General features: G+C 43.2%; 1 protein-coding gene across 17 annotated transcripts in view; it reads right to left on the reverse strand.

The window, feature by feature from the left end:
• Positions 1 to 20,459, reverse strand: part of GRAMD1B (GRAM domain containing 1B) — a 133,787-nt gene that overhangs the window by 69,079 nt on the left and 44,249 nt on the right. For 12 of the 17 annotated variants that reach the window (XM_075603422.1, XM_075603420.1, XM_075603415.1 and 9 more), the window contains 2 exons: positions 18,761 to 18,971; positions 10,812 to 10,835 (listed from right to left, as the gene is read on the reverse strand). In XM_075603422.1, the coding sequence (XP_075459537.1) occupies positions 10,812 to 10,835; positions 18,761 to 18,874 (138 nt within the window). In that variant the 5' untranslated portion in view covers positions 18,875 to 18,971. Of the gene's footprint in view, positions 1 to 10,811; positions 10,836 to 18,760; positions 18,972 to 20,459 lie in introns of those variants that run through there. The other 5 variants (XM_075603423.1, XM_075603406.1, XM_075603413.1 and 2 more) reach the window with 1 other exon arrangement.

Below are 20,459 nucleotides of genomic sequence, written 5' to 3' on the forward strand. Positions count from 1 at the left end.
TTCCAAGAGTTCTCAAGGAGTTAAGCTCAGTAATAGCCAAACCATTATATTTAATATTCAAGGACTCCATTTCCACAGGCTCAGTACCACAAGATTGGCATAAAACAGATGTCGTGCCTATATTTAAAAAGGGAGCTAGATCACAACCGGAGAATTACAGACCTGTAAGCCTGACTTCAATAGTGGGAAAACTACTTGAAGGTTTAATACGGGATAATATTCAGGAATACCTAATGGAAAACAAAATTATTAGTACAGGCATACCCCGCATTAGCGTATGCAATGGGACCGAAGCATGTATGTAAAGTGAAAATGTACTTAAAGTGAAGCACTACCCTTTTCCCACTTATCGATGCATTTACTGTACTGCAATCGTCATATACGTGCATAACTGATGTAAATTACGCATTTGTAACAGGCTCTATAGTCTCCCCGCTTGTGCACAGCTTCGGTACAGGTAGGGAGCTGTTATTGCTGTTCAGGACGTGACGACAGGCGCATGCGCGAGCTGCAGTTTGCCTATTGGGCGATATGTCCTTACTCGCGAGTGTACTTAAAGTGAGTGTCCTTAAACCGGGGTATGCCTGTAATAGTCAGCATGGATTTATGAAGGATAGATCATGCCAAACTAACCTTATTTGTTTCTTTGAGGAGGTAAATAGGAATTTAGACCAGGGTAAAGCAGTTGATTTTGCAAAGGCTTTTGATACAGTTCCACACAAGAGGTTGGTGTACAAAATAAAGAAAATTTGACTCAGTAATAATATATGCACCTGGATTGAAAACTGGTTGAAGGACAGACAACAGAGGGTTGTCATAAATGGAACCTTTTTAGTTTGGGCTAAAGTCGTGAGTGGAGTACCTCAGGGATCGGTACTGGTAACTAATGAGGAGAGGCTAGCTAAATTAGATTTATTTACATTACAAAAGAGGCATCTAAGAGGGGATATGATAACTATATACAAATATATTCGGGGACAGTACAAGGAGCTTTGAAATGAACTATTCATCCCACGGGCAGTACAAAGGACTCTGGGGCATCCCTTAAGGTTGGAGGAAAGGAGATTTCACCAGCAACAAAGGAAATGGCTCTTTACAGTAAGGGCAGTTAAAATGTGGAATTTTTTACCCATGGAGACTGTGATGGCAGATACAATAGATTTGTTCAAAAAAAGGTTGGACATCTTTTTAGAAAGAAAAGAAACACAGGGATATACAAAATAAGTATACATGGGAAGGATGTTGATCTAGGGATTAATCCGATTGCCAATTTTTGGAGTCGGGAAGGAATTTATTTATCCCCTTATGAGATATCATTTGATGATATGACTCTGGGGTTTTTTGTTTGCCTTCCTCTGAATCAATAAGGAAGTATAGATATAGGATAAAGTATCTGTTGTCTAAATTTAGCATAGGTTGAACTTGATGGACGTTTGTCTTTTTTCAACCTCATCTACTATGTAACTGTATGTAGCTATGTAACATGCACCATGCCTACCTGGATCTAATCTTTTGATTTAGATATTCATCAATACATGCCTATGATGATCTCATAACATGTGAGTGGGATACTGTACCTCCTATTTTTGTATTTTCCCCCCAAGTTTTTGATCTTCTGCACTATATTGTGTTTCTTTATTGTACTGTATATCCCCTGGTAGCGTTTTAGCTTTGTTACCTGTACTGCATTTCCCTTGATGTTTGGAAAACATAAGTTTCCCTCAGAGCTACAGTTCTACCAGAGGTCTTAAGTATTTTTCTTAATATCATCCCGAAGCACTATATGCTCATTTATACTTTACATCCCTTTAGGAGCTAGATATTGTAGGTCCTTTGCATTTTTTTCACAAAAATTATTTGCGCATGTCCCTTTTTGCACTCATATTAACGTAACCCTAAACTTGTCATCCGAGGTGCTATATGATGTTAGCTGATAACCAAAATAATGCATGTCGTTTATTAATAAAGACTTCAAACGAGCAAAAGTTGTTTGAATTCCACCTTTGCAAAGCTCAGGCTAAGTTTGATTATTGTGAAGAAAATGTATTGAATTAGCAAACAGAAAATAAAATACAATTGTTTCCCAGAATTTCCTGGATTTTTTTTCTAGACAAAATCCGTCCCCCCACCAAAATCTGCCTGCGGGTTGGGCACTAAGAAATCTGTGCTGATCGTTCCAAATCCGCCATTGGATACAATCTGGACGGATTTTTAGGAATCTAATCAGCGGATTTCATAATCCGTGGAAAAAATGTTACAAATCCACAGGCGGTTTATTCCGTGGGGAGAGATATCTCTTCCTCCCCTCCCCCCTGGGAAATCATCAGTTTCCAGACTTTTTAACAATCCGGACACGGATTTCGGATTGCTCTCTAAACTAAACAAAAAATGAAACTGCGGATTTGCCTTTTTGAGACTGATCTGCGGACCAAAAGGAACTGGCCAATCCGAGGTGGATATAAATCCGCTAAAACAAAATGGCCCATCCCTATTAAGGTCGTAAATAATTAGTGGGGCTGTGCCAGGTTTGAAAAAGGTCTGCAGTTACAGTATTATGCTTTGTGGCAAAGCTCAGTGGAATGTATTTTTAGAAAGATTTGAGCAAGATGCCTGGTGTGATTGTAACAGTGTAAGCAAACAAAAAACTAGTGTCCCTCTTAGTGTGTACCCCCTAATATATCATAATTCGCCCATTTGATACTGTATGGAAAATAAATCCTCAGACAGGCTGCAAATTGTGGGAGATGTACAGGTGCTCTGACGAGTATTCTAAAACTTGGCTTGGAAAATCTGGGGCAATCACCAAGAAGACCCAGGTACATGCTGGGTACATGCTGGGTACATGCTGGGTACTTGCTGGGTACATGCTGGGTACATGCTGCAACATTTCAGTGACATTTCTGCAGAGACTAATGGCCCATCGGATTAACACAGCAGGGGTCCGTGGCACTGCAGTGACCCACGCTGTTAATCCGATGGGCCATTAGTCTGTCTGCAGCATGTACCCAGCATGTGCCCAGCATGTACCCAGCATGTACCCAGCATGTGCCCAGCATGTGCCCAGCATGTACCCAGCATGTACCCAGCATGTACCTGGGTCTTGTTGGTGATTGCCCCAGATTTGTTTTAGAATACTCGTCGGCGCTACAGTAGCACTATTATTAACTAAATAACATGTAAGATAATAAAAGCCGGGCCTCCCTGGGTCCTTATTTACTGTCTCCCTTCATGTTAAGGTAATCCTGTTGTCATTGTCTCTAACACCCCCATTGTACTGCGCTGTGGAATATAGGGGCACTTTATAAATAAATCATCATCATCATAGCAATGGGTGGTTGAATAAGAAGAAAAAGCGTCCAGGAGATTTTTTTTCTGGATTAAGCAGCATTAGATCCATGTATCGTACATATGATGAGACCTTATGAATAACCAACAATTCTTTAGAACGCGTATTGCTGTGATGTTCAAACCCCCTCCGCTGTGAAAGTGCTGTAGCAATGCAATGAGCTAAAGGTTTGACATGTTTTGCCACTCAGGACACGTGTAAATGATGAGATTTCCGTTGCACTGCCAGCGACGGCTGTCAGAGCCCTGACTGATCACACAGAGGTTACCAGAAGCCTGCTGCGCTCCCTCAGAAGCCTGCGCGTCTCGCGGCTCAGGGTGACTGCATGCTTGCTGATGCTGGCATTATGCAAAGGAATGAAGAAACAGTACAGTAAATACATGGGGGGGGCCGCAGCGTTCACGCCCCCCCCCCTCCTAAGACTTGGCATCAAATCACCGAAGATCGGGCAGAGAGCAGGTAAGGTAGTTACAGAGGCCTCACGCCTCCCCCGGCATTTAAATGAAATGCCGTGGGGAAGAGCGCGGGACCTCTGTAACCCCCCTCTCTGCACACCGCTGATCTAGTACACAGGGGCGGCCAACTCCAGTCCTCGAGGGCCACCAACAGGTCAGTTTTTCAGGATATCCCTGCTTCAGCACAGGGGGATCAATCACCTGTGCTGAACCACTGATATCACGAAAACTTGACCTGTTGGTGGCCCTCGAGGACTGGAGTTGGCCGCCCCTGATCTAGAATGATAAGGATCTAGTATCCTAATACTGGTGTGATAATACTATAAATAAAGTAAACCTAATGTTCAATCTAGTCGTCTTCTCATCACAACTTTTCTCCTTGCTCATCTCCTTCTGCGCCCTTTTTGGTCAAAAGACCTGGACCTGGACGAATTTAGAACAAGGGAACATCACAATTTATTTAACAAGGGAGACCATACTATACATCAGGGGTGCTCAATTCCACTCCTCAAACCTCCCTCCCCCGACACCCAACAGGTCAGGTTTTCAGGATATCCCAGCTTCAGCACAGGTGGCTCAATCAGTCCCTGCTTCAGCACATGTGGCTCAATCAGTCCCTGCTTCAGACTGGAGCTGAGCACCTCTGCTGTAGATCAAACAAGGTTTTGGGAAGAACAAAGCACAACTGCGCTACTTTCAGCTATTATGTGAGGAAAATACTGACGGCTTTATGTATCGAGGCAAAAGTGAAGCAATTCTGGGGCAAAGAGACTGCACACAATGTATCCCAGCCAAATATCCTATTGATTTAAACAGGACTTTTTTCTTTGATACCTGTGATGCGGTTATTTTGTCCCAGACGGCTCCACTTTTGCCTTGATACATATGCCCCCGAGTGCAGGGTCTCTGAATAGGTTTGATATGCACTCTGTGTGATCTGTACAGGGGTCTTTAACTTCCTGAACACAGGAGACGTTAACTTCCAATTACCAAAATCAATGAGAATTGAGGGATTTTATCCGCCCCCTCCCCCAATAAAAAGGATATACTACTGGGGAGGTAATAGTGGGGACTGATTGTTATCAGTCAGACACCATTATATATAGTATCAAGTTTATAGGACCACTGATGTATATAGGACCACTGATGCTAAAAATCAGTAAGACTTTCTCCAAATCAGTGGGACTTACAGACAACTGGTAAGAATTGGTAGGTCTGCAAACAACATGTGTAGAAAAATGCATGGCAGCCATTTATTGAGCTCATGCTGTTTAATGCAGGGGTGCTCAACTCCAGCCCCCCCCCCCCCCCCCCCCCCAACAGGTCAGGTATTCAGGATATCCCAGCTTCAGCACAGGTGGTTCAATCAGGGGCTCTGCCAAAGACTGAGCCTCTGATTGAGCCAGCCGTACTGAAGGTGGAATATCCTGAAAACCTGACCTGTTGGGGGGGGGGGGGGCTTGAGGACTGGAGTTGAGCACCCCTGGTTTAATGTACAGTGCAAAATTAAATACCACAGGATAACAGCAAAGTCTTACAATTGTTTCAATAAATACCCCTTTGCTGTGTTGATCTTAGTTCAAATGGTTCAATTTATTAAAATGTTATCTACTCTATGTCACAATCATCTTAATAAAAAGTTACTTATATAGTAGGTGAATCTTCATTTATTATCCATCTAGGAAACAGACATATATTCTACGCTGGCTAATTAAATGGAGAGTACCTTGCTCTGTAATTCAGTTCAACAAAATAATAGGACATAACTTGGTTTAAATACTAAAAGAATTCTAACAAGGTCAATACAAGGAACTTTCAAGGGAACTCCCCCAAAGGACAGTACAAACGGCACACGTCATCATAAGGTTGGAGGAAAGAACATTTTACCAGCAGCAAAGAAAATGATTCTTTACAGCAGCGGTAAAGAGGGGGGGAGCTGGATTTTTGGGGGGGGGGACGCGGGTGCATGCAGAGGCTCGCGCTCTTCTCAAAGCAGACATATTTTTAGAAAGAAAAGAAATACAGGGATATACCAATTAGTAAACCTGGGAAGGATGTTCATCCAGGGAGAAATCTGATTGCCATTACAGGAGTCATGGAAGGATTTTATTTTCCAACATTGGGTAATGCTTAAATGGTTTCTTTTTTTGTTTTTTTTTAACCTTCCTCTGTATCAAAATAGATTAAAATATAGGATGAGTATCCCTTTTTGGCTACATTTAACTGGACATATGCCTTTTTTCAACCTCATATAATAATAATAATAATATTTTTTTTGCATATACTGTATAGCACTTTTCTCCCAACTCAAAGCGCTTCACGATTACAGTATACACGCATACCCCGCATTACTGTACGCAATGGGTCCAGAACATGTATGTAAAGTGAAAATGTACTTAAAGTGAAGCACTAACTTTTTCCCACTTATCGATGCTTCGGTACAGGTAGGGAGCTGGTATTGCTGTTCAGGACGTGCTGACAGGCGCGAGCTGCCGTTTGCCTATTGGGCGAGGGGAATCAGCGCGTCACTATTACGGCGGTCTGTAGGGCAGAGTAAGTGTCCGTACTCACGAAGTGAGCGTCTGGACACAAGGGTATGGGGCTAGTGAAAATATGTTGTTACTCACTTAAAGTGAGTGTCCTTAAACCGGGGTATGCCTGTACTGTAGTGCACGGTACACACAGTCCCTGCCCAGATGAGCTTACAATCTATGTTTTTGGTGCCTGAGGCACATGTAGATAAAGTGACTTGCCCAAGATCACAAGGAGCTAACACCGGGAATTGTTATCAGAGCCTGTGCCTTTACTCACTGAGCCACTCCTTCAGTCTTCTACTACAGTATGTACCAGGGTTAGCATGAATGTACATATTTCCTGTGTCTCCTTCCTATGGTATATCAGGCTACTGCTTACATTATACTGTAAAGTCCTCGTTTTACAACGCTTCGATTTACAACGAATGGCTTATCCAACGCTATGCAATGCATACCTATATTCATTTTTACAAAGCCAAAATGGCTTATCCAACGCTCTTACGACGCTTTGCAACGTTGTGTATGTGTGTATATAATATACACATTCACATAAACAACATTGCAAAGCCTCGTAAGAGCGTATATATATATATATAATATTATACTATATAATATTATATTATACTATATAATATATTATTTATTATGTTATATTATATATATAATACAGTATATACACTGTATAATTTATGTGTGTGCTGCATATCTTATTGCCTGCATAAAATATTTGGTGTATTTTAGTGTTAAAAATGCCTTGAGGAACGGAACCTTTCATTTAAACAGAGTTCCTTTGGGAAAACGTGTTTCGCGTTACAACGTTTCGCTTTCCAACGCCATTTTGAGTAACGCATTGTGTGATATAACCGAGGACTGCCTGTTCAATATAATAATAATACTGTAGCTACCAAAAGGATTGCAGAAGAGACATCATACAGTAGGCTCATAACATTACTATCAGTATTAGTAAAATGACTTTTCTGGTATTTCTCTCCTCTTACTAAACAAACCTGTCTTTATTTACACAATGTAGCTAGTGTTATTAGAGCATGGGAATTGTCACCTCTGCAACATTTATGTGCCTCTTGTTTATAACCAGTAACAACATACTCATTTTTATCTAGAACCACAATCCTCCTTATTATCCTTCCCAATTTGCAACTAAACATAAATCATACGAGCTTTTTCAACAACACCTTTGAGGATCAATGAAGGAGTTCTGATACCAGACATCGCTCTGTGATCCTGGAGAACAGGGGTGTGAAAACTTTGGTCTGCGCCCCCCTGCCTGCTTGCGCCACCTGCCTGCTCCTCTTACCTTTTGTCCGTTGACATCTGACGTCATTACGTCATGTGACGCCGCGGTGCCATGGCAACATGGCGTCATGTGACCCCTTGTGGGTGCGCCCCTGTTGTCGAACTACCATTGCTCCGTGATATCCCCTATCAAAGCTCCCTGGCCCATGGGTCAAGTAAATATTTTAGTTCAAGTAATGATCCTAACACAGACACTTTACTGTGCGTCCCGAAGTGTATGGAGGTGCATTATTCTGCATTGTATGCGGAATGTCAGTAGGAGAAATTAGAGGGGGTTGCCTGATGGACTACTCAACTATGGGCCTGATTCATCCGGAGAAGGCTTGTGAGTGGCCCTCAATCCATCTCCTTTCTTTCATTTCATTGCAGTTGCTGAAGCAGATATGTGCAATTTCTCACACAGGAACTCACTTATGCAAAACCCTTAACACTTCTACAGCACGTTCACACATGTTGGGCACTTAATGTCATTTGACACTACTGCAAATAGGCGGTCAGTGCATCAACGCTAATTTTCTGTATCTTAATACATATGTGACCCTCCCTGCCCGGCTATCAGGGAGTTTACACAGATGTCTGTGTTGTTGGCTACCCAGAATGCATTACCTTTGTCAGGGGTGCTTATCCGCGCAGGCTGAGCATATACTGTACTCAGACGGTAGAGATGGGCACCAGGACCTTTGTAGTTATTAAACAAAACCCTCTGTATCCTCCCCTGCTCGCCACACATACAGTCCGCTGACACTGAGGTTGCAGAGGGTGAGTCTTCATTTGTGCAAGGCACTTTAGTCTTTCAGGATCCTTAAGGTTCAGTGCCATAACTTCTGATCATCCTGACAGATTAGCCCCAGGGCCACAGATAAAGCAACCCTTCAAGGAAACTGATCTCCCCTGTTGAAGCCTTTACTTTCCAGCTTCCTTTACTAAGGGCCTGACTTTATAGGACACTTCCCTGCTCTGGAAAACAATAAAAGGGACTCCTACCTCAACCTAACTATTTACAATTGAGATCCTTCCTTGGTCTCTCTTCCAGGATCTGACAGCTCCCCTCCTATACAGTTATACCCGCTCTCTCTCACCTCCTGTCTCTAGGCTGGAAAGGGGCAGAGATAAACCTATGTCTGGTCATTGGCAAACACCTTATATGGAGGGGCAGGTGTTTAGCATCTAACTCCTTTAACCCATATGGTAACCCCCCCCCCCCAAAAAAAGAAAACCCCATGATGCTTTCTGCTGTGAATCTTGTGCTTCTTTTTTTAGCATGCTGCAGAAGTTTCCCGTTTCTGAGAGAAAAGGTTGCAGTTCTTGTCAAAAAAGCAATAAGAATGTGGTCTACATAATTAAACATTGAAATTGATTACAAGTACAAAGGAAAAAACTAAGCTGGCAACAGAACGTTTAAGGGGTTTATGGGGTCTATGTATGAAGGTGCAAAGCCGGGGCATTTCATCCTGCCCCTGTGTATCAAAGCATTTTGTTCAAATGTTACCCTGTCTGCACCAGCTTGCAAATTGGAGTGTCAGTAGGAGCGGTCGGGGAAGGGTTAATGGGGCACAGTCCACGATAGAATGTGGCACATTCTGCAACTCTGCGCCACTCTTTTGCCCTTTCATTTGCCCCCCAAAAACTGATATATCTGAAGTAGCACAAGTCTAAACTTGTGCGTCAGATGTAAGAAACTGTTCTTACATACTGTATGTCGCAGCTGTGCTAAAACGAAACCGGGACTGCGCGTGAAGGCCCGCTTTCTCTGCCCTGATACACAGGCCTCTATGTATTTCAGTGGATTTCTTTTGAAACTTGAATACCACAATCAACGTGTGTGTTGAGGGATTTACAGACAGGTTCAGCCGAGCCCACTGATTACTCCCGGTGGGGCCCAGCATCAGATGGGCCATCAAGATCCAAACTGGCCGTGCCTCCAGAAATGAACGGGAAACTTACAAAGTGCTGGGTAGACTCAGATGAATCTCCTGTGTTTATCTGTGACTGAGGCTGTCGAGAGAGTTATTTTTTTACTTCCTTTATGGCACGTACAATCTGTTCCCAGATTGTACCCCACCAATACCGTTAACAGCAGGGGTGACCAACTCCAGCCACTGATTGGGTGACCAACTCCAGCCACTGATTGGGTGACCAACTCCAGCCACTGATTGGGTGACCAACTCCAGCCACTGATTGGGTGACCAACTCCAGCCACTGATTGGGTGACCAACTCCAGCCACTGATTGGGTGACCAACTCCAGCCACTGATTGAGCCACCTGTGCTGAAGCAGGGTTATCCTGAAAACTTAACCTGTTGGTGGCCCTTGAGGACTGGAGTTGGCCACCCCTGGTTAACAGGAACGGTTAATAAGTTTTAATGATTAATACCAGGACATGGACAACAATGCATAAAAACATAGGCAATGTCCACACGAAAATTAATGTGAATAATAGTTGTGATCTACAGGGTTCCAAAAACTCAATAGTCTGGGAAAAGCAGAATATTAAGGGTGACAAGCACAGGAGAGACTGCGGGTGCAGAATAACTGCTTTGGTGGCAGATTTTATCAGTTATCTGCTCTACTTTGCTAAGTGCTATGCAAGGCATTGTGGGGTGCGAGTTTGGGTTCAGCGTTCCTTTACACCCCTGGTCTTTCTAGTGCAGGCTTCACTGTTGGACGAGATACTTTATTCCTTTACTCGTGAACCTCACCAGAATCTTTCAAGCCTTAACATTATAGTGTTGGATAAACTTACTTAGAGGATCTCTACTAACGAAAGGTGATGACAGAGTCAGTGTCATTAGTCATCATTAGATCTATTGAGGTGAGAGCTGTGGTCATTTTGTTGTATCTTAGATGATCTCTATCCTGACCAGTTTACAGGTACATCTGAAAAATTGGTGACTTATATACACCAATATTAGGAGTTCTTATAACATGAGACGACGCAGTAGAGAAAGACGAGCATAAAGGGAAAAAATTGTTGTTTAGTGATGGTGGGGAAAGCACACACAGGAAAGAGATGTGATATTAAATAGAAGTTCCATATGGCATCTATAAGTGCAGTGCACAGCCAAGCGCCTACCTCTAACTAGGCAAGGCCTCTACTCAACAAACGGGGGAAAGGAAGGAGGACAGGATGCAGTTTGGAGGAGAACAAAAGAGAACATCTTACTTTGATCAGGTTAAGTCTGTCATACTGTAACAAAAACACAAAGACATTAGAACTGAAACTTGAACGAAAACTTAAGAGAAATCAATGCAGAAAGAATTAAGAAAAAAACATAGGGAGACATTGACAAAGGCTGGGAGGGAAAGAGCAGCTCATGGGGGCGTGTAAGATGGACAAATGCTGGAAGGGAAAGAGCAGCTCATGTGGGCGTGTAAGATGGACAAAGGCTGGGAGGGAAAGAGCAGCTCATGTGGGTGTGTAAGAATAGCATCTCACTTCTGTTAACAAAGAAACACCATGTTTGTGGCTGACAACTTGGTGACTCATTAAATGATGAGGGGGGAAAGTATTGCTTCTTACTGTTCACTTCCCTTTGTGATTCCTTTAAATATTGCAGGGGGAACAATACTTGGGCAGGTTTAAGATATTTAGTAAAAAATTAATTTACTCAATAGATATGATCATACACTCTTTCAGTTATAGATTCGGTATGCATCCTTCCAATTTATAACTACTTTAATTGTGGCTACACTGCACTAAATGATTGGCTGATTGGTAGTAATATTTATTTTTATATTACTGACATTGTACATACCGTAGATCTCTATATAAAATATACAGTTACAGTGATCCCTAACAATTTAATTTGTGGTGCAGAGAGGCTAAAAAGTCAAGGTCACAAGAGTCTAACATGTGCTCTTGGATTGGGTTCTCCAAATTCAAAGACAATGCCAGTATCTCTGAGCCATTCCTTCCTGCTTCAAACCGTGAGAGCAGGAGAACATTGTTCAGAGACTTACAGTCTGGCAATCATATGAGACACTCCAACTGGAACAGGAAAAAACAACCGTGAAAAGTCCTACTGCATGAAAAAGAATTGTTTGTATCATCATATATATATATAAAAAAAATGTATTTTTACAATTGTCCCTGATGACCTTGGAGAACCATACATGGCTGTGCCACTCGGGAGATTACAGGATGTCAGAAGTGTTTGGTTACAGTCGTTCATGTCAAGTTTTGGCAATTGACACCAGCTCCTGCACAAATAAAACTCAAGACCTGTTGTTGGCTGTTGGCAGAAAAATTGTGTTAATTAGTGATGAAAACATTATGACTGCAACTGAGTGACTTGTAGAGATCGTATGTCGAATTAATTACAGGAATATATCTTAAACAAGTGAGCCTCCACTGACAGGCCCCAGTGGCAACACAGAAAAAAATAGCAGGGAAGTTTGCATTCAAAGTAATAGAACTGCTTAGTTCACAGTGAACTTTCCCACACTAGCACCTCGGGAATTCTAAGAAACCTGCGATTTATAAATGGATCATTTCATTTTTTTCGTGTCTTAATGCGAAACCCCCCTGCTAACATCACAACTTCACCCATAATAGTTTCATTGCCTCTGAGGTCCTGAAGTGTTAGATCAAGAGCCTCTAATGCGTGTAAAATTGTTGCAAATTGGATTTTCAGGGTGACCAAGATTAAGTGGTAGATTGAGGGTTGTGCAACGGGTTCAAGTCATTAGTGAATTGTATCCAAACCATCAAAAACCTGCTCCTTAATCCCAGGAAACATCGTGCAAAATGTGGTTACGATATCTTAAGAGGTGTCTAAATGCATCGTAAACAGAGAAACAACTTTCCAAAATATATAGTAGATTTGGGATCCATTTCAAAATCCCTAGATCTTCTCCACAAAATGCAATCCAATTAACAATGTTTTTCTTACACAGTACTGTAATGTAGACATACTTGGGCACAAATTGACTTGACCAAAGTCATAAGGTGCTAACAGTGGAATGTTAACCAAATTTACCATCAATGACTCTATCTCTAACCTCTTCTCACCCAGCTGTTCTCCTTTCTGGCACCTTTTGGCTTACTCTAAACTACTTAATTTCACATCACTAATGGTGCTTTTTTTCTTCCAGTAAGATGGAGTAAACTCCATAAGCAGCACACAGGTGTTGCTAGCAGATCTTCTAAAAAGTCACTCTTTCCCACTAGGATATTTGTGATTAATTTTACAGCAACAATATGAAAATATTCTTTATAGACAGTGTGTCAGCATGAGCTTTCGAGACTGCACACATTTATTTTCCAGATCTACCCTTAGGAAAAGGTGGCCATTATTATAAGACTATCAGGTTACAATAATGCAAATTACAAGCATCCTTATTCCTCTTCTTTACCAGTTAAATGGGAATTACCCATATCTGGGGCTAATTAATTGTAGAACCTGAATACCCAGAGAGCAAAGAAGTGTCCTAATAATAGCCAGCAGATAATCCACCTTTTTCTTATTATCTCCCTGCAAAAGAGATGGTCCAGTGACTCACTACTGAATCCCAGGCCTATCTTCAGGGAAAACCACGTTTTATTAGGGTCCAGAAATAAGCAAACAATCCACGAATACATACAAATGCACCTACGTATTCAATATGGATTAGAAACCCCCCAAAATTGGTCTAGTTGTATTTCCATGGATATAGGGTGGGAATCAATTTAATAGAGCTGCAATGTCTTCATTTTACCTCCAACATAAAAACGAAAGGGTTTGTCGTTACACATAAGCGAAAACAAGACGTTATTTCTGTTTTAATAATTTACAGTTTGCTTACTTCAATAAGCAAACCGTTCAATGTATCAGCTAGGAGGAATGATCCTCTAGTGTTATTAGCTGCTGTACATGTGAATAAAATTATGCATGGAAAATCCACACAACCATCAGCAAACGTCATGGGGAAGCGGTCTGTAAAAGCGAAAATTCTTCCATACGGGCTTAGGGCATTATTCCTAGGAATACCATGGTATAGCATATCCCATGCAGCAAATACCAGCGTAAGTATGCCAAAGCCATAGCAATACCATTTATTACATCATAGCATTCGAAGCGTTAACCTCTAAAATCAAATATTACTTCCAAGCAGGGCCGCCAACAGAAATCATGGGGCCCAGGACAAATAAAAGGAGCAGCCCCCCCGCCTCCCGAACCTATAGCGCACCTACCACGAAAAAATATTTTTTAGCGCGCAACTTTTACTTAAATGTTTTCTTCTTATTGTAATAGGGAAAAAAACATTACAATGCAATCTGTTTATTTTTATATTTTCAACAAAAGACAAAGATACCCAATGCTGCATCCAATGTGACAAAATGCCTGGGGGGGATTCAGTAAGGGCCGGGGAGGGGAGAGGGGGTTAAGTATGGGCCTGGGGGGAGGGGGTTAAGTATGGGCCTGGGGGGAGGGGGTTAAGTATAGGCCTGGGGGGTGTTAAGCATGGGTGGGTGACTGACTGCCTGGGTGCATGGGTGATTGACTACCTGGGTGTGTGACTGACTGCCTGAGTGGGTGACTGACTGCCTGGGTGTATGACTGACTGCCTGAGTGGGTGACTGACTGCCTGGGTGTGTGACTGACTGCCTTGACTGACTGCCTGGGTGTGTGACTGACTGCCTGAGTGGGTGACTGACTGCCTGGGTGTGTGACTGACTGCCTTGACTGACTGCCTGGGTGACTGACTGACTGTCTGGGTGGGTGGATGAGTGACTGACTGCCTGGGTGGGTGACTGCCTGGTTGGGTGGGTGGGTGACTGACTGCCTGGGTGGGTGACTGACTGCCTGGGTGGGTGACTGCCTGGTTGGGTGGGTGGGTGGATGACTGACTGTCTGGGTGGGTGACTGACTGCCTGGGTGGGTGACTGACTGCCTGGTGGGTGACTGACTGCCTGGGTGGGTGACTGACTGCATGGTGGGTGACTGACTGCCTGGGTGGGTGACTGCCTGGGTGGGTGGGTGGGTGACTGACTGCCTGGGTGGGTGACTGACTGCCTGGGTGGGTGACTGACTGCCTGGTGGGTGACTGACTGCCTGGGTGGGTGACTGACTGCCTGGGTGGGTGACTGACTGTCTGGGTGGATGACTTAGGTAAGTGAAGATAAGGAGCGCTCAAATGCCAGGTGTTTAAAGTTCAAATAAACCAACCCACAATCCAAGAAAAATAACCTCAGAGTAATGAGTTGTGTGATATATTGAAACCAACTATTATGGGTAAGAAACACCCCCTAAAGACTGGTAGTGTAAGGCAATAAAGCCCCCACCATCAATCTCATTGGGGGCTAACCCTGTGGTAATAAATAAAAACTCACTGTTGATTCCTGGTGTGGCTGGTGGATATGCTGCTTCCAGATAAGGTATACAGTATGCAGATGGTGTATGGAGCGCACGATCCGATAAGGAGCAGAGGGTGGACCCAAGTAGCAAAGTACAAATTTATTAGGTCATTAAGACATTAAAATCCAACGCGTTTCAAACGTGTTAGCGTTATTTATCTGTGAACCACTCAAAGATGGGAGACAATCAAAAAAAGGTAGTGGAAGGTTTCATAAAGCCACATATACTGCATGAGCCACATCGGAAGGAGCCCTTAGTGGAAAAAGATGTATTACCCATATAGGGTACCCTGAGTTCACTGGGGGATACATATGAACCTATAGTTCTTGCCCTATGAAATACAAACTTTTCATTTTTCTTTTTCTTGCTCCCCTTTTCTTTTCCGGCTGAGGTTAATGTTTTTATTATGGTGTCATTGTTTTTGTCCTCTTCCGCCCTCCGTTGGCTATTGCCTTCAGGCTATTTTAGTTGTTTGCCCTCCCTTGCCGCCACTTCCGCCCTTAGACTGCCTCTGACGTCTTCGGTTCGCGCTGCGCTATCGCGCATGCACGGACATGATGACGTCCACGGCGCTGCGCTATCGCGCATGCGCGGAAGTGATGACGTCACGACGTAATTCTTTTGGCGCGAACAGGGCTACAGGTAAGAGAGTATTTATAGGAACTGATGTACATTGTATGTTATCCTTGATAAAGAACGCTAACACGTTCGAAACGCGTTGGATTTTAATATCTTAATGACCTAATACATTTGTACTTTGCTACTTGGGTCCTCCCACTGCTCCTTATCGGATCGTGCGCTCCATACACCATCTGCATACTGGGTGCATGACTGACTGCTGGGTGGGTGACTGGCTGCTTGGGTGGGTGTGTGTGTGACTGACTGCCTGGGTGGGTGACTGACCGCCTGGTTGGGTGTCTGACTAAGTGGGTGACTGACTTGGGTGACTGACTGCCTTGACTGATTGGGTTGGTGACTGAGTGACTGCCTAGGTGGGTGACTGAGTGACTGGGTGGGTGAGTGACTTTGAATGACACTTGAGTGAGTGACTGGGTGAGTGACTTGAGTGACTGGGTGGGTGACTGCCTGGGAAGGTAACTGACCTTGACTGGGTGGGTGCTGCTTCCTGCTTCCTTGCCCGCCAGACGCTTCCCCCACTGCCCCCGATCCCTGCGGCTGTTGCCCGGGGCGGGAGATAGGCGGCTGGGGGGGAGGTGAGACTGGTGGGCTAATTCCGTGGGAGCATTTCCTCCCCCGGCCTGGGGCAGGAGGCTGGCATGGGGGGAGCTGGGTTGGTGGGCGCAGGGGAAGCTGGGTTGGTGGGCGCGGGCTCGCAACGGCGCTTCCCCTCCATCCCACATTGGGAGCTGGGCGGAGCGGGCACACAGGCAGCAGGCCGTACACCCTGCTCTTCATGGGTATGCGTTCCGAGACCTCGGCTCTGCAAATGCGCACAGGGATCGCCAGGCAATTATTTAATTTTTTTAATAAAAAGGGGCACGGCCACACAGGGGGTCCGGGCGGCCAGGCCCCCTGACCCACGGGGCCCTGGACGCCAACCCCGGTAGATCCCCCCTGTTGGTGGGCCTACTTTCAAGAATTACGTACTATGGACTAAGAGTGCTGAGCCCCAGTGTCCATTATTATCAAGGAATGCCCTGCTATAGTGTACAAAATTCACATGGTTATCTCCCAAAATATTATGCTATGTAAAGTATTATTCCCTCCAATAAAACTGTGTTTAAATTGGTTTCTTATAGGACTACCCATTCCTTCCAAAGCAAGAATTCCCTGCAATCAGAAATTTGTAGAAGAATTTGAGGAAGTCACAGAGAATAACTGCGTGACAAACAGGTACCACATTTTAGAATGTCCAATATATACAGAGACGCAATGTGGAAATATTTATTTTCAGCCTATTTGTCTTCAATCATAGCACCCACAGGGCCCCTTCAAATTCTGTGTTTACAGATGCATTGCAACAGCAAATTGCACATATACAATAATCTGAGAAATGTGTATATCGGTAACACATGCACATCACACGTGCACGTGGAGAAAGGTCATCGCCAAAGTCCTCTGATCTTGTCTACACACAGGCAGGATGAAGTACACTGAAATAAATATATATATCTATATATATATATATCTATATAGATATATATATATAATATATATACAGCTCAACCCCCTTATAACGCTGTGCTTGGGGTCCAAAGAATCACATCGCGTTATAAGCGAATAGCGGTAGAAATAATGTGCAATTGTATGCATTTGATATATATATATATATTTTTTTTTTTTTAAACAATGCTTCTTTGTCTAAGATTTTAATAATAATAATAATAGCATGTTCTTGTATAGCGCTGCTAGTTTTACGAGACATTTTGCAGGCACAGGTCCCTGCCCCGTGGAGCTTACAATCTATGATTTTGGTGCCTGAGGCACAGGGAGATAAAGTGACTTGCCCAAGGTCACAAGGAGCCGACACCGGGCATTGAACCAGGCTCCCCTAGCTTCAAACTCTCAATGCTAGTCAGTGTCTTTACTCACTGAGCCACTCCCTCTCCTTAATGTCTTGTTTATTTGGTTATCGTACCTGTGAGGTTCCCCATTCCCTTATGAGTTTCAGTAATTGTTTTCTCTATTGGTGATGAAGATAATTTAGATTTGGTGGGTTTGTGAAAAATTGCAATGGAAAAGGGAAAGAATGCGGAATCTGTTACTTAGGCATAGCCCTTGTGATCTGTGAAAGGAACAGTGGAGCAGCCTTATTTGTGGTCAATATAACTCAGGATAACCTATCACTATATAGATCCTAAGCTTCCTGCACCTCCATTTTTGAAAAATAAGATGGTAAGATTTTTAGTGTAAGGATTTTTACTACTTGACAATAAAACTGGCTATATGGAGAAAACAGTTTCATATGAAAATAGACATAAATAATATTGATTTACCACTTCCACAATAAAACACGATAAAACACGATCCAATAAAGAATGAATGATATGATGGTAGCGTGTTATATAGCAGGAAGAGCCCTACGTGGCCCCTTGCTTCCACTTGTTTTCCTGGTTTAACCTCTTAAACGGAAGTAGCTGGGATACACAGACTAAATGTTTTACTGCACTTTGATAAACCAGCTCCTGTAATGTGTTCCTTGATAAATACCAAATACATCCATGAAGCTTAATGCACCAGCCATGCACACTTTAATCAGTGTAGCTTTGTCAAAATAAAACAACATTCTGTGAACAACAGAATTACTAGCATTACTAGCATTACTAGCATTACTAGCATAATCCAACTGGACCTCTAAACGTTAATGTCCAATATTACTTACACCCACAATGTAGATTATGGCAAATTGCCTTGGCACTCTTACCATCTCACTAAGAAGCAGCATCTCCAACCACTGATGTGCCATGCTCAGGAGGAGATAAATGTGAGAGATATAGCCCATAAGATGAGGCACAAACAATCGTTTTTACTTTACTTTCCAGGGAAATACACTGGTCTATCTAGGCATAAAGTATGAGTTTTGGAAGGGCAGCTGTTTATCGCCAGGGCATCTTCAACCCAAGTGTCAGTTGACTTGAGGATCGGCAAGTGTGCAGGGCTAGTGCATTAAATTATGTCTATGGATATAATTACAGTTCATACAAATCCTGCCACGTAGGTTTTCTAAGGTTAAGAGTCGACAAGCCTTAGCTTAGCTGCAATGTGAAGAAGAGTAGAAATACTGTAAGTAAGCTACTGCAACAGGTAAACTCACCTTGGAGTTTTTGCCTCCGCTACGTCCAGACTGTGAGGATCCACTACGCTGCACCCCAGGTTCTGGAGTGGGAGGAGATTTGTCTGATGAGTGGTCCGAGCTTTTCTCCACCATGATTTCTCCCTCACTCTGCTGCGGAGTGGGAGAGCGGGAGCGCTTGCGCAGAATGGGGGAGCAAGCAGGTGAGCTTCGGTTCGAGTTACTTGCCGTGCTGGGGGAGAAAAAGAAAGAAAGATCCACAAAACAAAAAAAAAAGAAAAGTTAGTTTCTGTGGTATGCCAAATACACATCACACACAGCAGCTGAACCTATACAGAACACACTATAATGGTATCTAAAACACACAGGCTGAGCAACATCCAGGCAAACGGGCTAAAGAGATCATGAAACAGGCACTACTAAACAGAGAAACAAGGGTATAGGGAGTGAGGGAGTGCTGAGAAACCATCAACAGACTGGTTCTACAGTTGGCCAAGACAGAGACAGGAAGAGTTCATGGTAGATAGAGTACTGGTATATTTTTTTATGAAAGGGAAAAGGCAGCTAAAACCACATGAAAAGAAATGAGAAAGAAGGATGAGGGATGGGAGGCTGACAGCTAAAGTTAAATGCAAATCCTACCGCCAGGAGATGGCATGAGAAAAAAAATCAATGGACAGTCTCATGAGCCGAGAGACAGCTACAGACAGAGGTAAATAACTAAAACTGGACACAAGGGCAAAGATATAGAAGAAGCTGGCACAAGGTAAGAGAGAAAGTTACAGCCAAAGATGTGCAGAGATGGATAGTTACAAGATGGCACCAGGGGGGAGATACAGCCATAAACTGGGGTAAACTGAGCAAAGGACAAAGTGAAAGGTAGAGTCAATAGGGGGAAAGAGAGGCCATCCTGGAATATGGCATTTCTAGAGACAGAGATAAAATAACAGATGTAGGGACAGAGATAAAGATGGACATGAGGACATAGAGCTATACGGGCAGCTACTATTTACTGACAAATAATATCCTCTCCCTAATACTGTAAAACACAGCCTTTGTATTATCATTCATATCAACCCATAGGTTGGCTGCATTTTGCAATCCACACCTCTACCCAGTCTCAGTCCACATGGGTTCTTATCAATGAGTGGAACAATCTGCAGGCAGCAGGCATTTCCTGAGTACACTGCACACACCCCTTTTTCTAACTGTTTAATATCATATTTCCACCCATCATTTGCCATTCAGGCCCATGAGATGCAAAGGGGTTAATATCTGAAATATCAAGTGTAGAAAAAAGCTAAACGTTTGTGGATTAGACAAAGGCGCACAAAGAAAAAACTAAATTTTATAGACTAGGGCAAGTTCTGCTTTTCTTTCTGTGGTACAGAATCCGAGTTATGTTAATGAGGACCAATGAATTAACGGCCCTGAGCAATTAAATATAACAGAGCAGACATGTTTTTGTTGGCTGTTGTGTTTGGTTATGTTGATGCCAGAAATAAACCATCGACTTCCTGCGCTAAATGCTGCCAAATACTGCTCCCTCTCAGCCCCCATCAAACACTCACACGTTGCTTCTTTTCAAAATCCAGTTGTTACAAGTAAATACTCACACACACCCCCAGCATGCAGTATCAAAAGAAACAGCATCAATTTTATTCAGGTGCTAAAACTGCTTCCAATGTTACGCCAATACCGGTAATACTATGCCATGCTA

The sequence above is a fragment of the Ascaphus truei genome, chromosome 6, assembly GCF_040206685.1.
Source record: "Ascaphus truei isolate aAscTru1 chromosome 6, aAscTru1.hap1, whole genome shotgun sequence".
Classification (NCBI taxonomy): domain Eukaryota; kingdom Metazoa; phylum Chordata; class Amphibia; order Anura; family Ascaphidae; genus Ascaphus; species Ascaphus truei.